At 44.2% G+C, this 22,636-nt stretch overlaps 2 protein-coding genes across 5 annotated transcripts in view; one reads left to right on the top strand and one right to left on the bottom strand.

The window, feature by feature from the left end:
• The window catches only part of apc2 (APC regulator of WNT signaling pathway 2), a 35,620-nt gene extending 22,657 nt beyond the window's left edge, over nt 1-12,963 (top strand). For all 4 annotated transcript variants that reach the window (XM_020609130.1, XM_020609131.1, XM_020609128.1 and 1 more), the window contains exons 9-15: nt 1,222-1,612; nt 2,503-2,601; nt 2,684-2,823; nt 4,056-4,250; nt 5,122-5,336; nt 6,348-10,388; nt 10,555-12,963. In XM_020609130.1, coding sequence (XP_020464786.1) covers nt 1,222-1,612; nt 2,503-2,601; nt 2,684-2,823; nt 4,056-4,250; nt 5,122-5,336; nt 6,348-10,388; nt 10,555-12,052 — 6,579 coding nt within the window. In that variant the 3' untranslated portion in view covers nt 12,053-12,963. The remainder of the gene's footprint in view (nt 1-1,221; nt 1,613-2,502; nt 2,602-2,683; nt 2,824-4,055; nt 4,251-5,121; nt 5,337-6,347; nt 10,389-10,554) is intronic.
• A 5,646-nt stretch (nt 12,964-18,609) lies between these two features.
• Nucleotides 18,610-20,689, bottom strand: cunh19orf25 (chromosome unknown C19orf25 homolog). Its single transcript, XM_020609159.1, has 3 exons — nt 20,486-20,689; nt 19,590-19,762; nt 18,610-19,431 (listed from the first exon to the last, which is right to left on the bottom strand). The coding sequence occupies exons 2-3, from the start codon at nt 19,729-19,731 to the stop codon at nt 19,250-19,252; spliced, it is 324 nt and encodes a 107-aa protein (XP_020464815.1). The 5' UTR covers nt 19,732-19,762; nt 20,486-20,689; the 3' UTR covers nt 18,610-19,249.
• Nucleotides 20,690-22,636: the final 1,947 nt, after the last annotated feature.

The raw sequence follows: 22,636 nt of genomic DNA, 5'->3' as shown, positions 1-22,636 counted from the left end.
TGCGAGGGACACGGTCGAATGCCTTCTCCAGATCCACGCAGCACATGTGGACTGGTTGGGCAAACTCCCATGAACCCTCCGCCACCCTGAAGAGGGTATAGAGCTGGTCCAGTGTTCCACGGCCAGGACGAAAACCGCATTGTTCCTCCTGAATCCGAGGTTCGACTATCGGTCGAATTCTCCTCTCCAGTACCCTGGCATAGACTTTCCCGGGGAGGCTGAGGAGTGTGATCCCCCTATAGTTGGAACACACCCTCCGGTCCCCCTTCTTAAAAAGAGGGACCACCACCCCGGTCTGGCTTCTAGTACATTTTGATACAAATACTGTTGTACCTTTACTGAAGTAACACTTTGAATGCAGGACTTTTACTTGTAACAGTATTTCTACTATGTGGTATTTGTACCTTTAATGCAGTACAGGCAGTACAGGACCTGAGTACTTCTGCAACCACTGGTGGGTAAAGTAAATATTACGAAACCTCAAATGCTAAATATGAAACAAATCATTTGCATGGTTTAGGTATTTAAAGGCTATAAACTAGTAGCTATGTTCACGTGCACAATCAAACTTGCTGGTTTTGACCAGGCCTGTTACTGCAAATGTAGGCAACGTCTCAGTGTTTAAAAGCAGTCATAGCAGCTTAAAAGTGACCCATTTTCATAATGCTAGCTTTTTTTAACAAAATACCAATGAAAAAAAGTATTAAGACTGTGTATATTCTGAGTGTTTCTGCACAGTCACAGACTTGTACCACCCATACACATGCAGTACCGGGCTTCCATTTCTACCTGTCAGATGCTTCGAACCATTTTCAACACAACTGCTTCAAATTGAGTCGGTGCCTCAGAAAGCTTCCCTAACTTCAGCCCCTGTGTGACAACGGGGCTATGGCTTTAATTGTGGATCACAAATATTTTCTTAATCCGCCACTACGTTTAAACAGATTCCCTTCCTTCCAGACAGTCATTACTTTAGGTTTATTTCAATGGAAATTATCAAAAACTTAGAAAAATGCATTGTATTTCTGTATATACTGTACATGAATATTTGGTCAAGTATCATTAGTATCAGAAAAATGACATGTCTACATAAGCATAAACTGTAGTCATTTAACACCAGCAGCAAATCAGTGTAGTGACTAGACACAGGCAATGAAACCACATTTTGGCTCAGCTACTGTGAAAAGCAGCAGACAGCTGACACCCGTCCACCCTCCTCAGGTGGAGATGGTGTTCTGGCTGCTCTCCATGCTCGCCAACAGAGACAAGGAGGAGATGTCCCGGACTCTGCTGGCTCTGTCCAGCTCTCAGGATAGCTGCATTGCCATGAGAAAGTCAGGCTGCGTCCCCTTGCTGGTCCAAATCCTGCACGAAGCTCCAGGGGGTGGAGGCGGGTCCGGGGAGGCGGCAGCAGGCTGTAGCCGAGAGGCCAGGTCCCGAGCCAGCGCCGCGCTCCACAACATCATCTACTCCCAGCAGGACGAGGGCCAGGCCCGCAGGGAGATGAGGGTCCTGCACATGCTGGAGCAGATCCGGACCTACTGCGACAGTGGTTGGGACTGGATCGAGAGCCACGCTGGGACACCGTCACCCGGAGGAACCAAGACCAGCAGTGAGTCCAGTTCCCTCTGAACCTGACAAACCAAAGCCAGTGAAGGGCTCCAAGATTCATCTGACCCATGTTGTAGTTTACACCAAGTATTTCTATTAATCAAACTCACAGGACAGTATTTTATAGTGTGTGTATAGTGACTGTACCAGACGTCAGCAGAACCAGATCAAATAGAACCTCCAGAAAACCTACTGCTTTGGAGAAGCAGTCCCCCTGTGAATATCATATTTTTAGCATGACATTCACAACTGGACATCTCTCTGAGGACTGCCAAGGCAGCAGGCAGAAGGTTTATTAACAGTTTCACAGAATTATAGAAGGAACCCGAGTTCACTACAGCTGACAGCTGCAGACTTAGACTTTAATTAGATACAACTTATTCATTATCTACGTTAGAAATAAAATTGGCTTCTAAAAAAATTGGGTTTGGTCATTACACTGTTTTAGTCTGTTCCTGTGAAACTGTAGCATCAGATTGAAAAAAACTTAGAAAATATCAAGTGGACTAGATTTCTAGGTCGAAGATGTGGTGTTTCAGTCCTTTGATGGCCATTGTTAAGGGACATTGTTGGCCTTCAAAGGACTGAAACACCAACGAGGGAGATAAATATCTCCGGCTCAACACCAGTCAGTCAGAACTGATGAAGCCTCTTGGATGAGAGGTGAAACATCTTCGACCTAGAAAGTTTTTTTCAGTTTACTATGACCTGGATGACTGAGAATCTGCACAAACATGTAGCATCAGATTCTGTCTTTACAACTAAAAGATGATCACTCGCTCATTGTAAACCAGTCTGGAATTTCCTTTCAATGCAGCGCAGAGAACAGTGCACAGTGTCAGCAGCACTGACTCGGTTAATGATCAGAACCATGACTGCTTCTCTCTGTAGACATCCCTGAACCTGTGGACCCTCAGATCTGCCAGGCCATGTGTGCCATCATGAAGCTTTCCTTTGAAGAGGAGTACCGACGGGCCATGAATGAATTAGGTTTGTGCAGCGCTGACTCTTTCTCCCCATAACATCAAACCAAGTGTTTTGCTCTTGCTGATGGTTTGGTGTGGTCTTGCAGGTGGTTTGCAGGTGGTAGCTGATCTGATCCACTTGGACCAGGACATGTATGGCACACACAACGATCCCATCAACATGGCTCTACGCCGCTACGCTGGGATGGCTCTGACTAACCTCACCTTCGGGGATGTCGTCAACAAGGTAAAGACAGACCAGGAGCTGTGCTGGTTTCATCAGTCCTGCAGGGATCAGGGAGGAAAACATCCAGGCGTTTGGATAAAGCAGTGCTTCATGTTCAACCTGTGACTATCCCAGCTAGCTGCTAAAAACCAGGAGCACAGGGTGAAGAGGGCAAGTCGCCTTAAGAACCAGTGTAGGACCGCCCCCTGAAAGTCGACTAGTCCAATCATTAGTCACCAGACCTGTCAGTCAACTGAGACTCTTAGTCGAGCCTTTGTTTTTATTGTATTTTATCTTCTGTCAGCCAGCGTCCGTTACACTAGAAACAGCCCCAGTCGTAGTTTGTTGTTGTCTTCCCCCCTGTGTTAGGGTACAAACCTCACCACATAAAGGTGAGATTTCTGCTTTATTAAAAGTGTTTTCCAACGTTGTGGTCCACTTTTACAAGAGAAAAGACTGTTGCAACCATGTGGCTGGTTTGGCAAAATGGCACAAGGGTCTGGTTTGTTTATCAAAAGCACAGTAACAACATTTGCTGTGGTTAACTGACAGGAGAAGCTCAAACTTGTTGGCAATCGCGGCTATAACCTCATCTCAGAAGAAAAACCTGCCTATAAGAGCATCATTTCAGCAGAAACCCAAGTGTGCTGCCTGTCTCGTTATTCCGACAAATCCATAGGCAGCTTGACGTTAGATACTGTCAATTTAAGAAGGTCACAGTTTAACTATTGCATCATATGCAGCTGTCTTTGCTTGATTTTTAAATGTGCAGAACTTTGTTCCTGTCACTCTTTTGCATTTAAATACTGATGTTAAATTGAAATCAGTGAAATTCATGCCAGTTCATTTTCTGACAGAACCCTTAGTCGGGTAATGCCCTACTCCAGGGCTGAAACAATTGGTCAAAAAATTCATTTCTTCAGCAAAAACCCAGACCATTCAGCTGGTGCTGCCTCCTGCACTGTGTCACTGCAGCCTGAACAAACCAAACAGCTGAGGATGGGCGGGCAACATTTTACAGCTCACACAACATTAGAGGAAGAGTTTATAGAGGACCCGATTCCACTTTCGGGTGCAAAGGACATTTATTATGGTTGTGTTTTACTGTAGTATTTGTAATGTAGTGCAGGACAACTGAGGCATTCAGAGACGTAACCTGGTGACAAACCCGGCAGTGCTTTAAAAGCACAGAGCATTCAGATGTGTTAAGCATGAGCTTCCTCCCCAGACCAACACTGTTCGCCCTCTCACAGGCCACGCTGTGCTCAAAGAAGAACTGCCTCCAGGCTCTGGTGGCCCAGCTGACCTCTGACAGCGAGGAGCTGCACCAGGTGGTCTCCAGCATCCTGAGGAATCTGTCATGGAGGGCCGACATCAGCAGCAAGAGAGTCCTCCGAGACATCGGCTGTGTGTCTGCGCTGATGACCTGTGCCCTGCAGGCTACTAAGGTAATGCACCCAACCCACACAGAGGGCGCGGCAACAGGAGAAAAGCAGGTTTTGGCAGGTAGTGTTAAGATCTGTAACCTGTGGAGGCCTCACTGGATCTGAAATGTCTGGCTGCTTGAAGCATTTTAAGATTTCTCTGCAAGAAATAGGTTGTTTTTTTTTTATCACGTTTTTATCTGAGGGATTGAAGAACTGCTTTAAAGCGCAGTGTGACATTTTGGGGACATCAGATGTTCAGACTATTAGCTTTGTCCAAAGCAAAAAACAAAACCCACCTACCAGCTCCTCTGAGCTCACACATCGATATATCCCATTTAAAAAAAAATCTAAGTATAAAAGGAGTTTACAGTTTTACAGGTGATGTGTTTTTTTTACATTTCACCTTTTGAATAGGTTAAAGGAGATATACGTGTATTTCCCAAACTGTTGAGCTGCTCCTTTGAAAGACCAAACGAGCATGTTTGGTCTTTAACCTACCCTGTCATCAGATTTGCTGCACTGTTCTCAGCCGTAGCTTTCCATTGATTAATGATATAAAAATCAAGCAGCACATGTCTGCAGTGAAACTAAAATCTGGATTCATTTTCCTCAGGACTACACAACCTCATGTAGCTTCAGGAATCTGCTAACTGACGGTGAATGAGACTGCTACAGGCTGATCGGCAGAGAAATTTATTTTTCAAAGTACACCAGAGTTGTAGTATTTGAGCTAAAACACAGAGAATGGCTGAAGGCGCTCAAGGTGAAACCATGGAACTCGCTTCTCCACTTCCTCTGTCCAGTCCAGCGTCGTTACTCACCATATACTGAGTGGATTTGATGCATGTTTTCAAGTAGCCCAAATAAAACCTGTTTGTTTGCTGGTTTCCAGGAGTCGACCCTGAAGAGCCTTCTGAGCGCCCTGTGGAACCTGTCGGCTCACAGCATCGACAACAAGGTGGCCATCTGCTCGGTGAACGGCGCTCTTGGCTTCCTGGTCAGCACACTGACGTACCGCTGTCAGACCAACTCACTCGCCATCATCGAGAGCGGAGGAGGGATCCTCCGAAACGTGTCGAGTCTGGTCGCCACACGGGAAGACTACAGGTGGGTTTCTGAGAATCAAACACCAGCAGTCACTTTAGCAAAGACATGGTTTCTGAGCAGGAGCATTAATACTTAACCTTAGAAAATGTAGTTTGACAAACCCAGCCTGTCGGCCGAGGACCTCTGTAAAAATGCAGCTCAGTGTCTGAAGAAAACCCAGTAAGTTGAGGTTATTTTGGTCACTAGCATCCTCTGTTTCCTCTTTTAATGCCACAAAATTAGAAGAGAGTCTGTGCCTTTCTTAACAAACATGAACAACCTCATTGAAGTGAAACTGACATCGATTTAAATGAGATTTTCTTCACTGATACCACAGATATTAAACTACAGTTGTCTGAATTCAAGTTACAACATGGAATATTTTTAAGTGATTAAGCATTTTCGCCAGAATTTATGCTTAGTGAAAATAAAATAATGTTGCATGATGTTGCACATTTTAGCCCATTTATTGCTCCCAATTTATTTCTGATCATTTTAAGGGCATCAGATTTTTTTTTAACCTCACATGCAGCTTTTGGTCTCAATTTCTCTCTGCATGCTATTAAAACCTATTTGTAAGGAACTAATTTGACTGATAGATAATCCATCACAGTGAATACACAGTGACCAATTCATTCTGGCCAGAGTTAAGTTAGTTGCTTGTCAGACAATGCAGATTTTTCAACTACACATACAACAGTATTACAAAGTAACTATGAAGTAATGTTAACAGTGTAATCAGATACGATGTTCACTATTAGATAACTGGAGCCAATTAAGCTCTGCAAGTTGGTATATACAATAAATGAATGAATAGAACCCAACAGATGTATGGAAGGGGAAAAACTTGAAAGAAAATACAATAGCATGCTGTGGAACATGGCCAGCACAGATACAAAGTGTCTGTGATTTGTAGTAAAATGGGCTAAAATGTAAAACCACTCGTACCTGCCATTAACAACTACACCAAGCAGTGATTATCTGTAGCTGCAGGTACAGTTACTGAAATGCCTTTGCTTTCTTTTCTCTCAGACAAATCCTCAGGGACCACAACTGCCTCCAGACCCTGCTGCAGCACCTGCGCTCCCACAGCCTGACCATAGTGAGCAACGCCTGCGGGACACTCTGGAACCTTTCAGCTCGAAGTCCAAAAGACCAGGAGCTGCTGTGGGATCTCGGGGCAGTTAGCATGCTGCGCAACCTCATCCACTCCAAGCACAAGATGATAGCCATGGGCAGTGCCGCAGCTTTAAGGAACCTCCTGACCAACCGACCCCTGAAATATAAGGATACTGCAGTTGTATCTCCTGGCTCCTGCATGCCCTCGCTCTACATGAGGAAACAGAAGGCTCTGGAGGCAGAGCTGGATGCCAAGCATCTAGCAGAGACTTTTGACACTCTTGAGAAACGGAGCCCCAAACACCTAACCCTCCACAAGCCACTACGACACATTGAGAGTCTGGCTAAGGATTATGCATCAGATTCTGGATGTTTCGATGATGATGAGGGCCCCAATATCTCCAGTAGCCTGGACACTGGCAGCTTCTCTATGCTGTCCATGTTTCTTACCAACTCTAACTTCCTGCAAAACCAGCCACGTAAGAGGGACAGTGAACCTGAGAGAGACATAGAGCCGCCTCAGATGGTCACAAAGAGACATGCACCTCCCGATGATGTGGTATCTGCTGCAGCAGAGAAGCTAGCAAAAAAGATCACCAACACAGTTGCCAAGATCGACAGGTTAGTGGAAGACATCACCATGCACACATCCTCTGAAGACAGTTTGAGCCTCAGCTCTGAGGACCACCTGGCAGACTGGCCTTATGTAATGGATGAATTCACTGAAGCCAGGGCAAAATCATGCTCTCCCTGCCGTCTCTCTGATACAAGCAGCTTGGCTCACAGAGAACGCCTCAGTAGAGCCCACGCCCTCCTACGCCTCAAAACCACCCACTCAAGTGTATCAACAGACAGCCTGAACAGCGGCAGCACCAGCGATGGCTACTGCGGCAGCAAAGACCAGATGCAACCTGCTCAAAGAGTTCAAATGGTGCAGCAACGACGACCAAACCAGCTCAATCTCAAGGTGGCCCATGAAGATTACAACGTAGCACCTGCTGTCCTGAATGAGACTAGCCAGCAAGACATACCAGAGAGAGATTCTGTGGACAACAAAGATGTGAAACCTCCAGAGGTCAGCAACACAGATGCAGAAAAGAACCAGGAACAACCTGTTCAAACACCTGTCAGTGCGTCTACTAAAGTCTCCTCTGATGTCAGCATGACTTCAGTTAAACTGTCTCCTTCCTATCAACAGGTCCCACCTATACAGAGTGTGGCCAGATTTGGTGCAGCAAAGACGCCTATCAATGTCCAGGCTGCTCAGGCAATGAAGAGGCAAGCATGGGTACCTACTGTGATGACTGGGGGAAATATTACTAAATTTTCTCCAATGACATCCACCAGAAGCCCAACAATGGGGACAATGGAGACGGTCCAGAAATACTCTGTGGAGAACACCCCAATCTGCTTCTCCCGATGCAGTTCACTGTCCTCCCTCTCTTCTGGAGACGGAGCACTGGATGGACAAAGTGAAAATGAACTGGAGAGCGACTCCTCATTAGAAATAATTGAAGTGGAGGATGGAGAAGTGGTGAAGAGGGCTGAAGAGGATGAAACCTTGGAGGATCTGAGTGACAGCCAGCTGCTGATGACTGACTCCAAGACCTTCCCCAGCAAAGAGACAGATCCCATTGAGATGGCCTGTCCTTCCAAAAGGGAGAAAGTGTTTCTCAGAGGAGCCTCACCAGCCATACTTGAAGACAGATCTCCATCCAGTTCTTCTGAGAATTACATCCACGAGACGCCCCTCGTAATGAGTCGCTGTAGCTCAGTCAGTTCACTGGGCAGCTTTGAGTCTCCCTCTATTGCCAGCTCAATCCAAAGTGATCCATGTAGTGAGATGATTGATGGAACAATAAGTCCAAGTGATCTACCCGACAGCCCAGGACAAACCATGCCTCCTAGCCGAAGTAAAACTCCATGTTGTGTTGAGTCAAATGGACCAGAGGCACAGGCCACAGGAGTATCTGGACAGTGGGAAAGCAGCCTTCGAAAGTTCATGGAAATCACAGACCCGAAGGAGAGGTTTAACCTTCCTCCTGACCTGGACACCATGATCTACTTCACTGTGGAAAAGCCCACTGAGAACTTCTCCTGTGCTTCAAGCTTAAGTGCTCTGCCACTTCACGAACACTATATACAGAAAGATGTGGAGCTCAAACTAACCCCACTACTACAGCAAAATGACAAAAACGCACCTTTCCCACATGAGGATGAGCAAGGACTCGACCAAGGGGAGAGATATAGTGAGGGCAACTCGGATGATGACATAGAAATCTTAAAGGAATGCATCAATTCTGCAATGCCCTCAAAGTTTAGAAAAGTAGCACCTTCCCTGATAACCACAATCCCTCCTCATATTCTCAGTTCTCAGATCCGAAAACCAATACATCTTCCAGTGTACATGATGCTCCCAAATGGCAAAACCCAGATGTATCCTGGAAGAAGAATTGTCATCCCCCAGAAGGACATCAAATTAGATGATTCTTCCTTCACTGACTCTGCAGAAGGTACACCTGTTAACTTCTCCAGCACAACATCGTTAAGTGATGACACACTTCAGTATCCGGTTAAGGAGAGGGGAGCTAAAGACTGCACAGCTAAAGGTATGAACAAACAGGAAGTGCTTGATGATGAGGCAAAGAGGATTGAAGACTTGAGGATATTCTCACACTTCCACAAACCCAACAAGATGAACTACCAACCTGAGATACAAATGAGCCGAACAACCAAACATGTCGTTCCCACACAGAGGGTGCTGATGCAGAGCAAAGAGGTAACCGACAGAGTAGCAAGCCAAAGAAATCGTGATCAGTCTCCTAACCAACAGAAGAGGAGGCACGGTCAAGGCCCAGTCAGAAAATTGGAGCTACCTGTCATAAAGCAAAACACAGAAGGTAACAATGTGGGATCACAAAAAGAAAACACAATCTGTCGACAAATGACACATTCTTCAGATGACAGCAATGGTTTTTATGGGGAGGAAGATGAAAAAGACGAAGCAATGAAACAAACAAGTAGAAAACAGATCAGAGAAGCAAGTAGAAATACTCTCTCCCGGAGCATGACAAATATTGGCAGGAGTGATAACTCCCAAGCAAAGCCAAGAGGATTTCACAGGATAAAACAGAAGCTGATAAAGGATGACTCCCTGGCATGTTACTCACTCAGCTCCTCGCTTAGTTCACTGAGCGATGCTGAGTTTGAGAATCATCAGGCTAAAGCCCAGCAAATATGGTACAAAAACAGATACAACAAGACCCTGAATATGGTGCAACAAACCAAGCCTATGACTATTCACAGCCAATATGAAGAGCAAAGTTCACCAAGCTCCGTCAGCATAGATTCAGAGGATGACCTACTTCAGAAATGCATAACCTCTGCCATGCCCAAGCAGAGGAGGAAGCTTGCTGCCAGGAAGAAGAAAGCTGAAAATAGTCAAAAACAAAAGTCCTCTGATGGGTGGAACATGGATGAGGAAATGGATAGTGATGATATGGCATGGGATAAAGACTCAGACCTCAACAGTGTTGAATGGAGAGCCATACAGGAAGGTGCTAATTGTGTTGTCACTGGGCTGCAAGCATCAAAGTCTCAAGAACCATCTTCTGAAGAGACAGAATCAGTCCTGTCATTCATGTCAACATCCAGCTTTACACCCAAAGAACGAAAATTTGCTAAAGACAAAAAGGCAAATAAACCTCTAGACTTTGCACAGCGCAAGCCAGTTCCAAATTTTCCTGTGGTCTTCAGAGGCAGGACAGTGATCTATACACCAAAAAAAGAGACCGCTCCATCACAAAGACCTCCTCCCAGAAAGGTGCCAGCAAAAACAGATGCTCCAAAGAATCCAAACCTTGCCCAGCACAGATCAAAGAGCCTTCATAGACTAGGCCACCCCCAGGATACAGAACTGTCTTTGCCAAAAAGGAGCTCTACTCCACCTCCAAGGATACCAAAAAGTTCATCCTCTGGATCATCGCAAAACTCTACACCATCCAAACAGTCACAACAGAAGACAACATCCCTGACCCAGACAAATAAATCTGCTCAGAAAAAGAATGCCACTCCAGCCAGTAGCCCGCCAGCTAGCAGTCCACCTGCAAGAAAGGGAAAGGATACCAAAAAGTTCATCCTCTGGATCATCGCAAAACTCTACACCATCCAAACAGTCACAACAGAAGACAACATCCCTGACCCAGACAAATAAATCTGCTCAGAAAAAGAATGCCACTCCAGCCAGTAGCCCGCCAGCTAGCAGTCCACCTGAAAGAAAGGGACGCTCTACTGTTGTGAATCAAAATGAAAAATCCTCACCACCTAAAACTCAGAAGTCGCCTGTCCGAATACCTTTCATGCAGAATTCAGTAAGGCAGCCCCGACCTTTGTCACCACTGGTAACTAACCACACAACCACCAGACAAACCAATCAGGTCACTGGGAAAAAGGTGCTACCTGCTGATCGTTTTGACCTCGTCAGGATGACTTCTGTCCATTCAAGTGGCGGTGAGTCTGATCGCAGTGGATTCTTGAGACAGCTGACTTTCATTAAGGAATCAAAGAGTGCACTGAGACGTGATAGCTCTGCACGAAATATGCCCAGGTCTCAGAATGGATCTCCCTGCCGAGCAGTTCCTGGAGCTTCAGCTGTCTTCCTTTGCTCATCGCGCTGTCAGGAGCTTAAGGCAGTTGTGCAACCCCCGAAAATGGTGCAATTAAAGGCTGCAGGACAAGCACAGGAAGTCCAGGGGCCAGACCCTGGCCTTCAGAAACGGACTACAATCCTCTCTAGAGCAACCTCCAGTGAAAGGGACCTATCTTCAAGACGCCCGGCCAGGAGAACCAGCTCTGAAAGCCCCTGCAGGGTGGCTCAGCGAAACGGGCCTAGCAGAGTGGCTGGAGCCAGGCAAAAACAAGACAAAGAAACCTTTAAACGCCATGCCTCATCACCGAGCATCAACATACTGAGCCGAGTGACCAGCCGTTCTTCCCTCCGCTCTTCATCTTCTGATTCGAGTGGAAGAGCAAAGAGCGAGGATGATACCAAGAAGAAAGGGCAGAGATCCACAGCTCGGCTAAACAACAGAATCACCTGGAGGAGGATCAGAGATGAAGACGTACCTCAGATCTTGAAAAGCACTCTTCCAGCCAATGCATTACCTCTGGTGCCTTCTCCTGACGGGGAAAAGCCAAAACAACCAACTCTTCCAGGAAAACTGCCAACCATTGTAGTTTCATCTCGCAAGACAAGTGATGCGACAGTCCAGACAGAAGATTTTACAAATAACAAGACAAACTCGAGCACCTCTGTGGAAACAGCTCCAGTGATCTCAGAGGAAGTGGCAAGACTCACCCTCCTCAGAAAGATTACTACCACTTCAGGGGCTAACCTCGAGGATGGAGACACAGAAGGTTCCCTGAGGAGCACCATTGTCACAGGAATGTCAGACAGCCACGTGGGCGGGGTTGTCCATTTCCGCCAGGGATCACCCAGCAAGTCTGCCCGCGTCACTCCATTTAATTACATCCCCAGCCCCATGGCTTGCTGCCTGCAAGACACACAGAGCCAAGCAACCACAATCAATCAGAAGTCAGGGGAAAAAGGTGAATCATAGGACGTTTGGTGATTCTACTGTATGAAACTCGGCACTCAGGTGGACAGGTGAAGAGTGTGCTGGTCCCTATACCTCGGGTACTGACCCTTTACTTTCCCCATTCATTCCAATCAAGTTTATGTCTTTGGACAATTGATCACATCTTCCATCAACCATTAATACAGAGTTGGATGTATGCATTGAGACAGGTCTGACATGAACAGACTACCCACAACTTTGAGATGCACTTCAGAGAAAAGTCTCATGGAAAGAAAGTGCATCTTTTTGTACTTGTTTCTATTTGTAGAATAATCATTGCCTGGTAGAAATGTAGTGAAAACAAAAAGCAAAAGACATTTAACTTGATTGCAGCACATAAATCACCATCGGTCTCCTGGACAGAAGCGATAAAAGGAACATTATGCAAACTCTTGAATGATAACTCACAAGGGACTGCTACCTGGAAAAGGTACAAATTGTGGCGGACTGTTGACAAACTCTCACAAAGGACACAAATATGCTGACATGCAGTCAAGTTTTTTTTACATATAGCGCATCAGTACTTTGGGGCTTTGCCTCACCACTCAACTGAATATGGTCCTGTGACAAACAGAGCCCAGCAAGGTTGGGGTACATATTTGTTAAAACATTTCTTCAAATTAATAGTGATATCGTTTTTATTTTATTTGTCCTCACCTCCCCAAACTGTGGCTGTGGATATACTTTGGGTTTTAGAGTAAACACAAAGTTCAATTTACAGTCAGGGAAAAAAAATATTTGAACCCCAGCTGATTTTGTAAGTTTGCCCACTAACAAAGAAATGATCAGTCTACAAATTCAATGGTATGTTTATCATGTTTTTCATTCATGAAAATGCAAATTACTTTATAACTTTTTTTGTAATGCATTTTTCTGGATTTTTTGTTGTTGTGTCTCACTGTTCAAATAAGCATACCTATGAATTTGTAGACTGATCATTTCTTTGTTAGTGGGCAAACTTACAAAATCAGCTGGGGTTCAAATAATTTTTTTCCCTGACTGTATATAGAAAGATAATAGGTGGTACAGAAGTGAATGAGATTAAATTATTGTAGAGCACAAATGATTCATTTGAGAGATTCATTTGGGGGGGGTTAGTACCGTGGGGAGGAAACACTTCTAAACAATCTTTGCTTGATTTATCCAAATTTGTGCTAAATCTTGGTTAATGCAAATTTAAAGCTCTCAGACTACGTTGGAGCAGATCTTCACACAGGCATGCGCAACACTTGGTCTCCCCACATCAAGTATTGTCCTATCGCCCAGCCCTACTTGCAGGAATTAAATAGTTACACCTAGATGTCAACTTTCCACCTGGACACATACTGGACTCTGTTTCCATCACTGCTGCAGGAAATATTATAGCACATACTGTCACTTTCCAAACTACCAGCTCGCTTCACTTTCTCCCAAACTCTTTGTCTTCATCAGTATTGTAAATAACATGCAGGCACAGAAAATCTTCCAAGTGTCCCAGTGGGCCAAAGAACCTCGGTGTTGCTCCCTGACAGCATGCTCGTGTAATCACTGACTCTACACACTGCTGATAACATTGTGTACACTGGATGAGTGTTAAGTGAGAAAATACTTTCCAAAGCCCGACAAGAACATTACTAGCCATCTGTATTCATGTGCTGCAAAGACCTATAACACTATAAACTGTCAGCATAGATGAACAAAGTGACCACATGCCTCTGTTAATCCAATGCGATGACATATGTGTTTGCTACTAGATTCATGCACTCATTGCTGCTGAGTGTTTCCTGTCACAAAACAAAAAGATGACCTGATTCGGTGGTGGTCAGCAGGACAGTGTCCTTACAGAAGCTAACCTTGGGTAGTCTATATAAACATGTTAATATCTGCTTAACTGTGTTGCTGTAAAAGTAGCGATAGGTCGAGAAGTCACTGAATTAAAAGACGATGAGTATTCTCTGTAGTTGTACCGTCAGTCCTCTGTGTGTGCTCAGAGATCAGAGACGGAACACAGACTCGGACGCTGACGGGCTGTTTACTCATTACAGTATGGTTTTGTATCTACTACTGTTCCCACCCTACTGAGCCTCCAGAGCATGTTCTGAGTATGAATAAAATTCAAGTAGCTTTTGAATGCAAATCTTTAACACTGGCCATTTCCAGATGTTAAAGTAATCTTTTGAGTATCAAGCCCTTTTCCGTACAGGCTCAACTTAGAGTTTTGATAATTGTTTCATCATATCATTTAAAGCAAAGTTACAACTGTTTGCTGTTTCTAACTTCTCCGAGGTGAAGATTTGATGCTTTTCTTTGTCATACATGACACATTGAACTGATTTTGGATCATTTAACTGTGAATCTTTTGTCCCTTATCTTTCAGCCCTGATAAGTGCAGGACTGAAAGGTGTTGATTTAAACACAGTGTAGCCGAGTGGCTGATACTCAAAAGACAGGTGTTAGGTTTAGTGTCACTTTAACAGCTCGAACAAGACTAATTGGTTGAACGAGGAAAATGGAAGCTTGTCCACCTTCACTGTCGGTGGCCTCGTTCACGCCCGGCTGGAGACCAGTTTCTAGACTAAATCATGTCCACAAAAATGCAGAATTAGTTAAAACCTCTGCATTGGATGTTCATTTTGAATATTAAAAAAAGAACACACATAAGAGGAATTTAAACAATTAGGTCCCACATTTTCCATGTGTGAACAAGGTCACCGATGTTTGGTGGTGCCATGTGAAATAGGCAACAGAGGTGTGGCATAATAAATGTTTTCATCCAATAAAAGTGACGTGTTTCATTAAACCGCTGTGCTGACTCGTTCATGCAGACGCAGATGTGAAAAGTCTGGCATAAAACCAGAGTGAAGAGGCAAACACAGGAGCAAAAGAAGGAAGACAGTCTGATCAGCCTGTCTCTGTCACAGCAACATGTAAAATACTACTGCAGTAAAATTAAGCAAGCTGACAGCAGCTGTGTGAAGTCAGGTCTCTGAACCACTGCTGCACACACAGTCCAGCCTGCCAGGAGTCCAACCAGTCCTCAACAGCCACATCGCTGATCCATCAGGTGTCCAACATTCAACCACAGCGGATCTGACACAAATCCAGCTCAGTACTAAATCAGGGGCGACCAACTCAGGGTTAAACTGCGCAGTGTCTGCCTGGCTTAAAGATCGACTGAAGCTTCACTAAACCAAAAACGACAACTATCATTACATCCCACATATCACAGAGGTCGCTAGCTGTAAATACTTCTGGTCTAATGGTCAGAGTTTAAATCCCAGCTTCAGGCCATGTAATAACAGAACAGGCTTTACAACATGGGCTCTGATCAACAAAGCTCACTATTGCATCAGGTTTTGGATTTAAAGGACAAATTCACAGTTTTCCAAGTCTGTACTGCAGATCCCTTTCTGATGAGTTTTCAGTGTAAGTGACGGGAAACAGAACCCACAGTTCTGTGTAAGAATATACCACGGGTTCATGTGACGTCAACGAGGCTTTGGCAGTCAGACTTAGACAAGTGGACCTGTCAGAGTCCTTCTAGTCCAGAACGGCCTCAGTTTGTCCTCACTAAGCTGCAGTGAAGGGAGGGAAACAAAAAAGAGGGGAATTTGTAAATAAATAAACTCACTTTGAATAATTTACTTGATTTGTCCACTTTTGACTCCCAAAGTATTCACTTCAGATTAACTGTGAAATTAATGTTTGCACAAGACAAAGATGGTGGATTTAGTTCTCTGGCACAGCAGTGCAAGTAAGGAAGCTTTCCATGTCAGTCAGGACCAGTCCAGTAAACCTGATGTGCTACTCAGCATCCGGTGAACTGGTTGCTGCTGACGCTCACGGCGGTCGGCTGTTATCAGCGGTAACACAGGGCCGACTTCAGCATGTTGAACACCACAGAAACATTTTGACACTCAATTGCTCTGTTTTTGATGATGTCAGAGGCAAATGAGACAAAACAGTCAATAAGAGATTTGTTGACTGGGGAGTTTAACACATCCGGGCATTTTACCACTATGTGACCAGGGGGAATCCCACTGAGGTTCACCTCAAAACAAAACCCAGCCAGCTCTATAACCCCATACGACCTCATCTTCCCCCCTCAGGATGCAAATGCTTTCACAGAGCCCAGAGGATACACAAATCCCTGTCACTGGCAACAAACCTGGTTTGTACCAGACAGGACACGGAAACACTTTGGCACCTAGCAGGAGAAAAAACTGCTTGACATCACACCAAAAACTGAAACCTCTGCTACTTCAGAGGGGAAGGAATTCCCCACAAACCCTCGCTGACTCCAGCGACCAATCAGAGACCTGTTCTAAGATAAGAGACTGAAAGGGAGACCACTGCCCATACAATGCAGGATACTCCTTTTTCATTGTGGCTCCAATGCCCCCACTCTAGTTTAGGGCCCAGTTCTGGCCTGACGCACACAAACGAAACAACAGCCCTCTGGACTTATTATGGCCATTCTGATAGTCCTGTATGAACACATGATGCCAGGGCTAACTCACGTTGTAATTCTGTTCAAGATGGCACAACTGTGACAGCAATCCAGATCTCTCTGCTGGTTCAGAAGCCAAGGGAAGTTTAAATCCCTGAATAATGAATCTGTCTCCAGGGAAATTCTTGTGTGATCAATGCTGACACTAGTCGACCTCTGAAGACTAAATCCAGGTGGTACAGTGAAGTCATGTCAGATGAACGTACTGCATGTTCTGGACTGACATGAGATTGTCAACAATACTTTGTCGTCCAAACTGACTACAGCAACCAATCAAGTCAAATAAAGGAACATTGTGAAGAATAATGAAGGTACCTCTGTCAGAGCACAAGGCCTTAACTTCAAATATTACAATAGGAAATGTTTATCTTTGGCATTTCACTTGAATTAGCCTACATTTGGATATACAGTATATTTCACCCCGGGGTTAGACATCTCTTGTTAGGTGTGCTGATTCAGTGTTGACATAAAACCTTCTCAATGCAGCCAAATCTTTATTGTTTGCATTCTTGAATCATCTCTGCGCAGTGAATACCTCCACCATTTCTAACCAGGCACATTTACTGACATGTTGATGTATGCCACTACTGAGTAACAATTTTTCTTAATTATGAATTATTGGATAGGAGTTATCATTCCGTATCCTGCTAGTGTCCAATCTGTCTGATAATTACACTCCCTGCTGGATTCTTCAGTTAGAAAGTTAAAGTCCTCTAATCCCTCTGGGCGTGTCTGATACCAGAAGCCCAGAGATGCAGCCGCAACTCGATGGGAGAACAGATTTTGACAACAACGGCCCTGGTGCAAGGAAACAAATTGCAGACGCCACCAGCCTCATGGGCTACGGCGCTACACTGATCTGCCAGACGTCGATCATAATCACTGGCATGGAGGTACTTTGGCTTTGAAAAGACAGATGTTGCTCAAACGACAACAATCTGCAAACCAACCATGGCACAGGACATGAAAAACCTCAGGAGACGGCGGCCATCACGGGACACAAACACCCCCAGCAAACTGCAGCACAATCATTCTGCAAAAGTGATTTCAGTGTTTTTGTAGCGTTTTACTGTCACCCTTTAGTAAATCAGTATAGGAATGTTTCCATTAATAGCATTACTAAGCAACAATTAATATGCTATTAACAAGAGTGAGGTGGTGCAAGACTATCACATTTTTGAAGGATACAAAATATGGCCATCATCAACAAAATACCAGAAAATATCTCGGTATCATCAGACACTGTCACACACCCCCATTTAGCCCCTGGGTCCTCTGATGGAAGATACGATGACAGTTCGTGGAAGATTCACACAGACTGACCAAACACTCCACCGGTGACCGAACGGAGGGAAAAAGTGACGTCACGTCGAGTCCAAACACAGTTTAACTCTTTACAGCAACAAGTGCCGAGAGAACACGACCTGTTATAATCGCATCCGGTGAAATGGGCAGAGACCGATCGTTACAGACTGGAGGGCTCGCCACTTCCTGTCAGAACGCCACAAACTGTTTGGAGCTTTAATACTGAGGGGAAGAAAAAAAAAAGCAGTGGAAAGTAACCAAGTACATTTTCTCAAGTACTGAACTTAAGTATAATTTTGAGGTATCTGTACTTTGAGTATTTTCATTTTCTGTAACTTGCATCAACTTCACTACAACTCAGACAAAAATATTGCACTTTGTACTCACTACATTTACTTGATAACTTTAGTTACTAGTTACTTTTCAGAACGAGGTTAATAAAACAAATTATGGTATAATAAGATTTATTAATCCTAAAAAATTAAATTCACAAACTACCCAACAGTATGCAAAGTACTTTTAACATTATCTCCACCATTACCAGCAGCAGGCGTAAATGTGATGTACACATCAATACATCAATAATCAAAATCCAATAATGAAAAACTCTGCCATTCTTTATAACAAGTATTTTTATTTTTAGTACTTTAATTTAGATAACACTTTTGTACTTTTACATAAGTAACAGTTCAAATGCAGGATGTTTACTGAGTATTTTACACCGTGGTATTTGCTACTTTTATTTAAGTAAACTGAGTACTTCTACTACTGGAAAAAATAATCACCACTAAACACTCTGGTAATTTGTATTTTCTTTGATATGTAAGCTAACTAAATAGTTGGCATTTTTATCAACAACTTGCAATAGGTACGTGATATGTTATATTGATGACGTATAGTAACGTGCCAAGTTTGTGTACTGATAACAGACCAAAGCCAAACAATTAAAATCCCAGACAGAGAAGAAGAGGACAGTCTGTGACAGCAGGGGCACATCTCAAGTCTTTTATATGCATCCACGTTTCCCTCACTTGTGTCTTTTCATTGTGTTTTAGCCCCACCTACGCAAGATGTAAGGAAAAGATACAAGAAGAGAGGACTCAGGACACTCATTCCAAGAGACATCAGACGTCCCTTCCTCTGAAGCGTCCAATCACCAAGTGATTTCTGACAAAGGAGTGTGTCGGTCCATAGAAGACTTCCATGAAGGACGCATTCAGGTATCCTGGCTCACGGCTCCTCCAGCAGCCTCTGTGCTCCTCAGAGCAGACGTAAGAGTCTTGGGATGTCCTGGATCTGCGCTCAACCGGAACAAGTTCCAGGTCAAGCAAGGATCAAGAAACAATCATCTAAGAGACTTGGGATGTACCCCAGGTAGTGTAGAGTCAGAGTGGTTGACCTTTGACCTCTGCCACATCTCTGTCCAGCTGCTCCCCCGCCACCCTCAGCTCCTCCCTCTGTCGCAGCAGTTGGTCTCGAGCCTCCTGCAGCCGCTCACTCAGCTCCAGATACCGACGACACTGCTGGAACCTCAAGTCCACATCACTGTCTGAAGGCTGAGATGACCCTGAGCAGTGAGACAGGAGGCGAAACAAGGTCAGTACATGACAGGAGGTACAGGCAGCAAATGACACCATTTCCTTGATTTGTTAGTTCATAAGATGTGTAACATAATCGTCTGACAGCTGCAGCCCATCCCTCTCCTGCAGGTCCATGTGGATTTACTTTGTCCAGTCTGCTCCAGGATGCTGAAGACTGGATCGCTGGGAGCAGCTCGGCTGATGTCCTCCAGGATCTGGTCCACAGTGGGGGGGTTAGGACGGCTGGGCAGCACAACCCGCTTCTTATTTTTAGAGCCGATATTCATTCTGCTAAGGATCCAGCTCCACCTTCTGCATCTGAAACACAAACCATGTCCAGTTTCAGGCTTTTTACAGAGTAGGAAAGTATTGTTTTCACAGCTAAGATGTAAAAGTCTGCACACAACTTAAAAGACAGCTGCTGCAAATCAGTTGCAAACTGTCCCTCCGGGTTTTCTATGTTAAACTTGATAAAATCACACTAAATATCCACCTGTAATGTTAAACAATGATATCAGCTGTTACTACCATTTTGTGCTTACTTAGGTCCAATATTTACTTATAATAGACTCCCCATGTAGACCTCTATTCGTTTATCTTTGAAATTTCGATTTTATCAAGTGTCGATGAAAGCACGAATCAAGGAAAAACGGACTAAAGAATAACGCTATTTATGAATTACTACGTGTTACTCCTCAATTCGGCGTTGAGCAAATCAACCGACAAGTAACAAACAATCACTTTATACAACTTCAGCTTAGCAGTGTGTCTCAGTCATCATGCAGCACAACACGCCGAGGACAACGGTGCTAACGCTAGCTAGCTAAGTAAAACTTTTCAAAACCTAGCAATTTGTAGCAGCCCAGAGAAATACTTCTAAGCCGAATTTCAAAAAGTGTCATTAAAATTCACAAAAGCTAAAACATGGTGCTGTCTTCGGTCATGTCCACGTCTTGTTTAACCTTCCAAGCTGTTAAATGGAATTCGGCGTCATATTTTACGAGCCAGACTGATAAGCCGCAATTGCTTGTTGGTACTTACCAGCGTTTAGTCGTCCTTCTAAAATCTGCGTATGGGTCACAGCACTTGTCTAGCCTTCATGTTACAACTTAAACCGGACTAAAGGACAAAATAATGACCGAAGTCTGCTGATTAGCAAACACAAAAAGTCTAAGGTTCTACATAGTGCTGCTGCTGCTGCTTCTTCTTCTTCTTCTCCTTCTTCTTCTCCTTCTTTTTACTTCTTCTTCTGAGATTTTTTTTTTTTTTTTTTTTTTTTTTTTTTTTTTTTTTTTTTTTTTTTATCGGTTGGCAAACAAAGAATTGGTGCATCACCACCACCAACTGGTGAGGAGTGTGGGTCAAGAGTCTAGCGTTGACATATATTTTACAGAAAACCAAATCATATTCTCTCAATTAGCCTAGTTTCCTGATAGGTACTGAACGGCACGTCAACGTTTTACCTGCCTACGTTGACAGTGGATGCAAAGAAGCCACGCTCTCTGGTGGATCCATATGTTAATTTAAAATAATAATTAGAATACAGGGCAATAAGTTATTTGCTTTTAAGACAATGTTTTAATAGAATAAATAACAGAAATGATATATGCTGTGTTGGCTGTTTTCCACTATGAAACATGACAGATTCACGGACCTGTTCACAGACTAATTGTCCCACTGTTAGTCTACATATAATAAAAACATGATAAGAGATGCTGAACATTCAGCTGGGGCTGTGTGAACTTACACAGCAATGTGTGTGAGTGTTGAACATTTTGAGTGAGAAATTTGTGCTTATCCAGGAGTTTTAGCTGAGAGGAAAGATGAGCGAGGGTTCAATGATCAGTAAGAGATTCAACTCAGCATAGACACTTAAACAAACCACTGGACTTAACTCAGACATCACCGTAGGCATCACTGTGTTGTACTGGAAAACCTAAAACCACTTTTCCATGCCCTGGTACCAGCTCAACTCAAAAGTGTAGCTGGTTGTCATAGCGACACTGTATTGCACTGCCCTGATGTCATCAGCAACCGATACAGTAACAGCGGAGGACAGTGAAGGTATGCTGTTCTTGATACTCAGTATGTGGCCATTTTTAGTTCATACAGTAACTACAATAAAGTGGTAGTTAGCATTAAATAATGTTACTTTTAAAAATTGTGCTTTCTTTGTTCCAGGATGTCTCACACATTGATGATGTGATTTCTCTGACCAATCACTGGTCTGCAGTGTTTACATGTCACCGTTTGGTATCGTTTCTGCTCGCTTGGAACCTCGACAGAGGTGATATCAAAAATAGTACCAGGTACCAGGTCCTATGCCCAACATTTGACTGATGGAAAAACAAATAAGGAGAGTCGAGTCGAGCCGGTACCAGGCACTAGAGAAGGGGCTTAAAAGTGAAAAACAGGCCGTGGTAAATACAAAACTGTGGATTAATACATAACTGAAGGCCAAGTCAGATGTATGGGAGAGGTTCGGTGTGGCTACCAACAATGAGGACAGCGCTGCCAGCAGCTTTGTTGCTTGTAAACAGGGCCACAGAGTGTCAGCGTTTAATGGCCACACGCTGGGCACATCCTCACTGAGGGAACAGCTGCAGAGCCCAGGGGCCATACAGGCACATTTCCAAGAACACAACTCTCACTCACTTTAAAGTGAGTGAGAGTTGGGTCCAGTTTTCAAAACTGGACCCGAGCAGGACTCTGGTTCGCAGGTTGACACTGATGTTGCTGTTCCTTCCTTTGCTGAAGGTGATGTGATGAAATAGCTCCACCTGGTGGAGATGGGAGCTAAATATGAACCAGTTCCAGGTGCTTCACAAACTAACAAAACAAACATCAGTAAATATAAATGAACCAAATGGAAACAACAGTAGGAAACAACATGTGTAGGATCATCCAATTTTCTCTCACAGATTGGTATGGAAATGTAATACTTTATATAAAAACAGGAAATCAGTCTCTGACAAATGGTCTGAGAGCTGGGATCTGCTGGGATGAAGAGGAAAACCTTCGCTCTGTGCTCCTCTTCCTCACCGAGCCTCCTCCTCCTGTCTGCTGCTGTCTGACTGAAAAACAGGAAGAAGCTGCTGAAGTCAGAACAGCCTGGGGTAATGGATTGCTCTGTGGGTTTGTCATTTTCAAATAGTTTCCATCATCCATCCATCCATTTTCCTCCGCTTATCC

The sequence above is a fragment of the Monopterus albus genome, unplaced genomic scaffold, assembly GCF_001952655.1.
Source record: "Monopterus albus unplaced genomic scaffold, M_albus_1.0 scaffold98.1, whole genome shotgun sequence".
NCBI lineage: Eukaryota > Metazoa > Chordata > Actinopteri > Synbranchiformes > Synbranchidae > Monopterus > Monopterus albus.
Note: the sequence above shows the minus strand (reverse complement) of the source record. Positions and strands in the feature narration are given on the sequence as shown.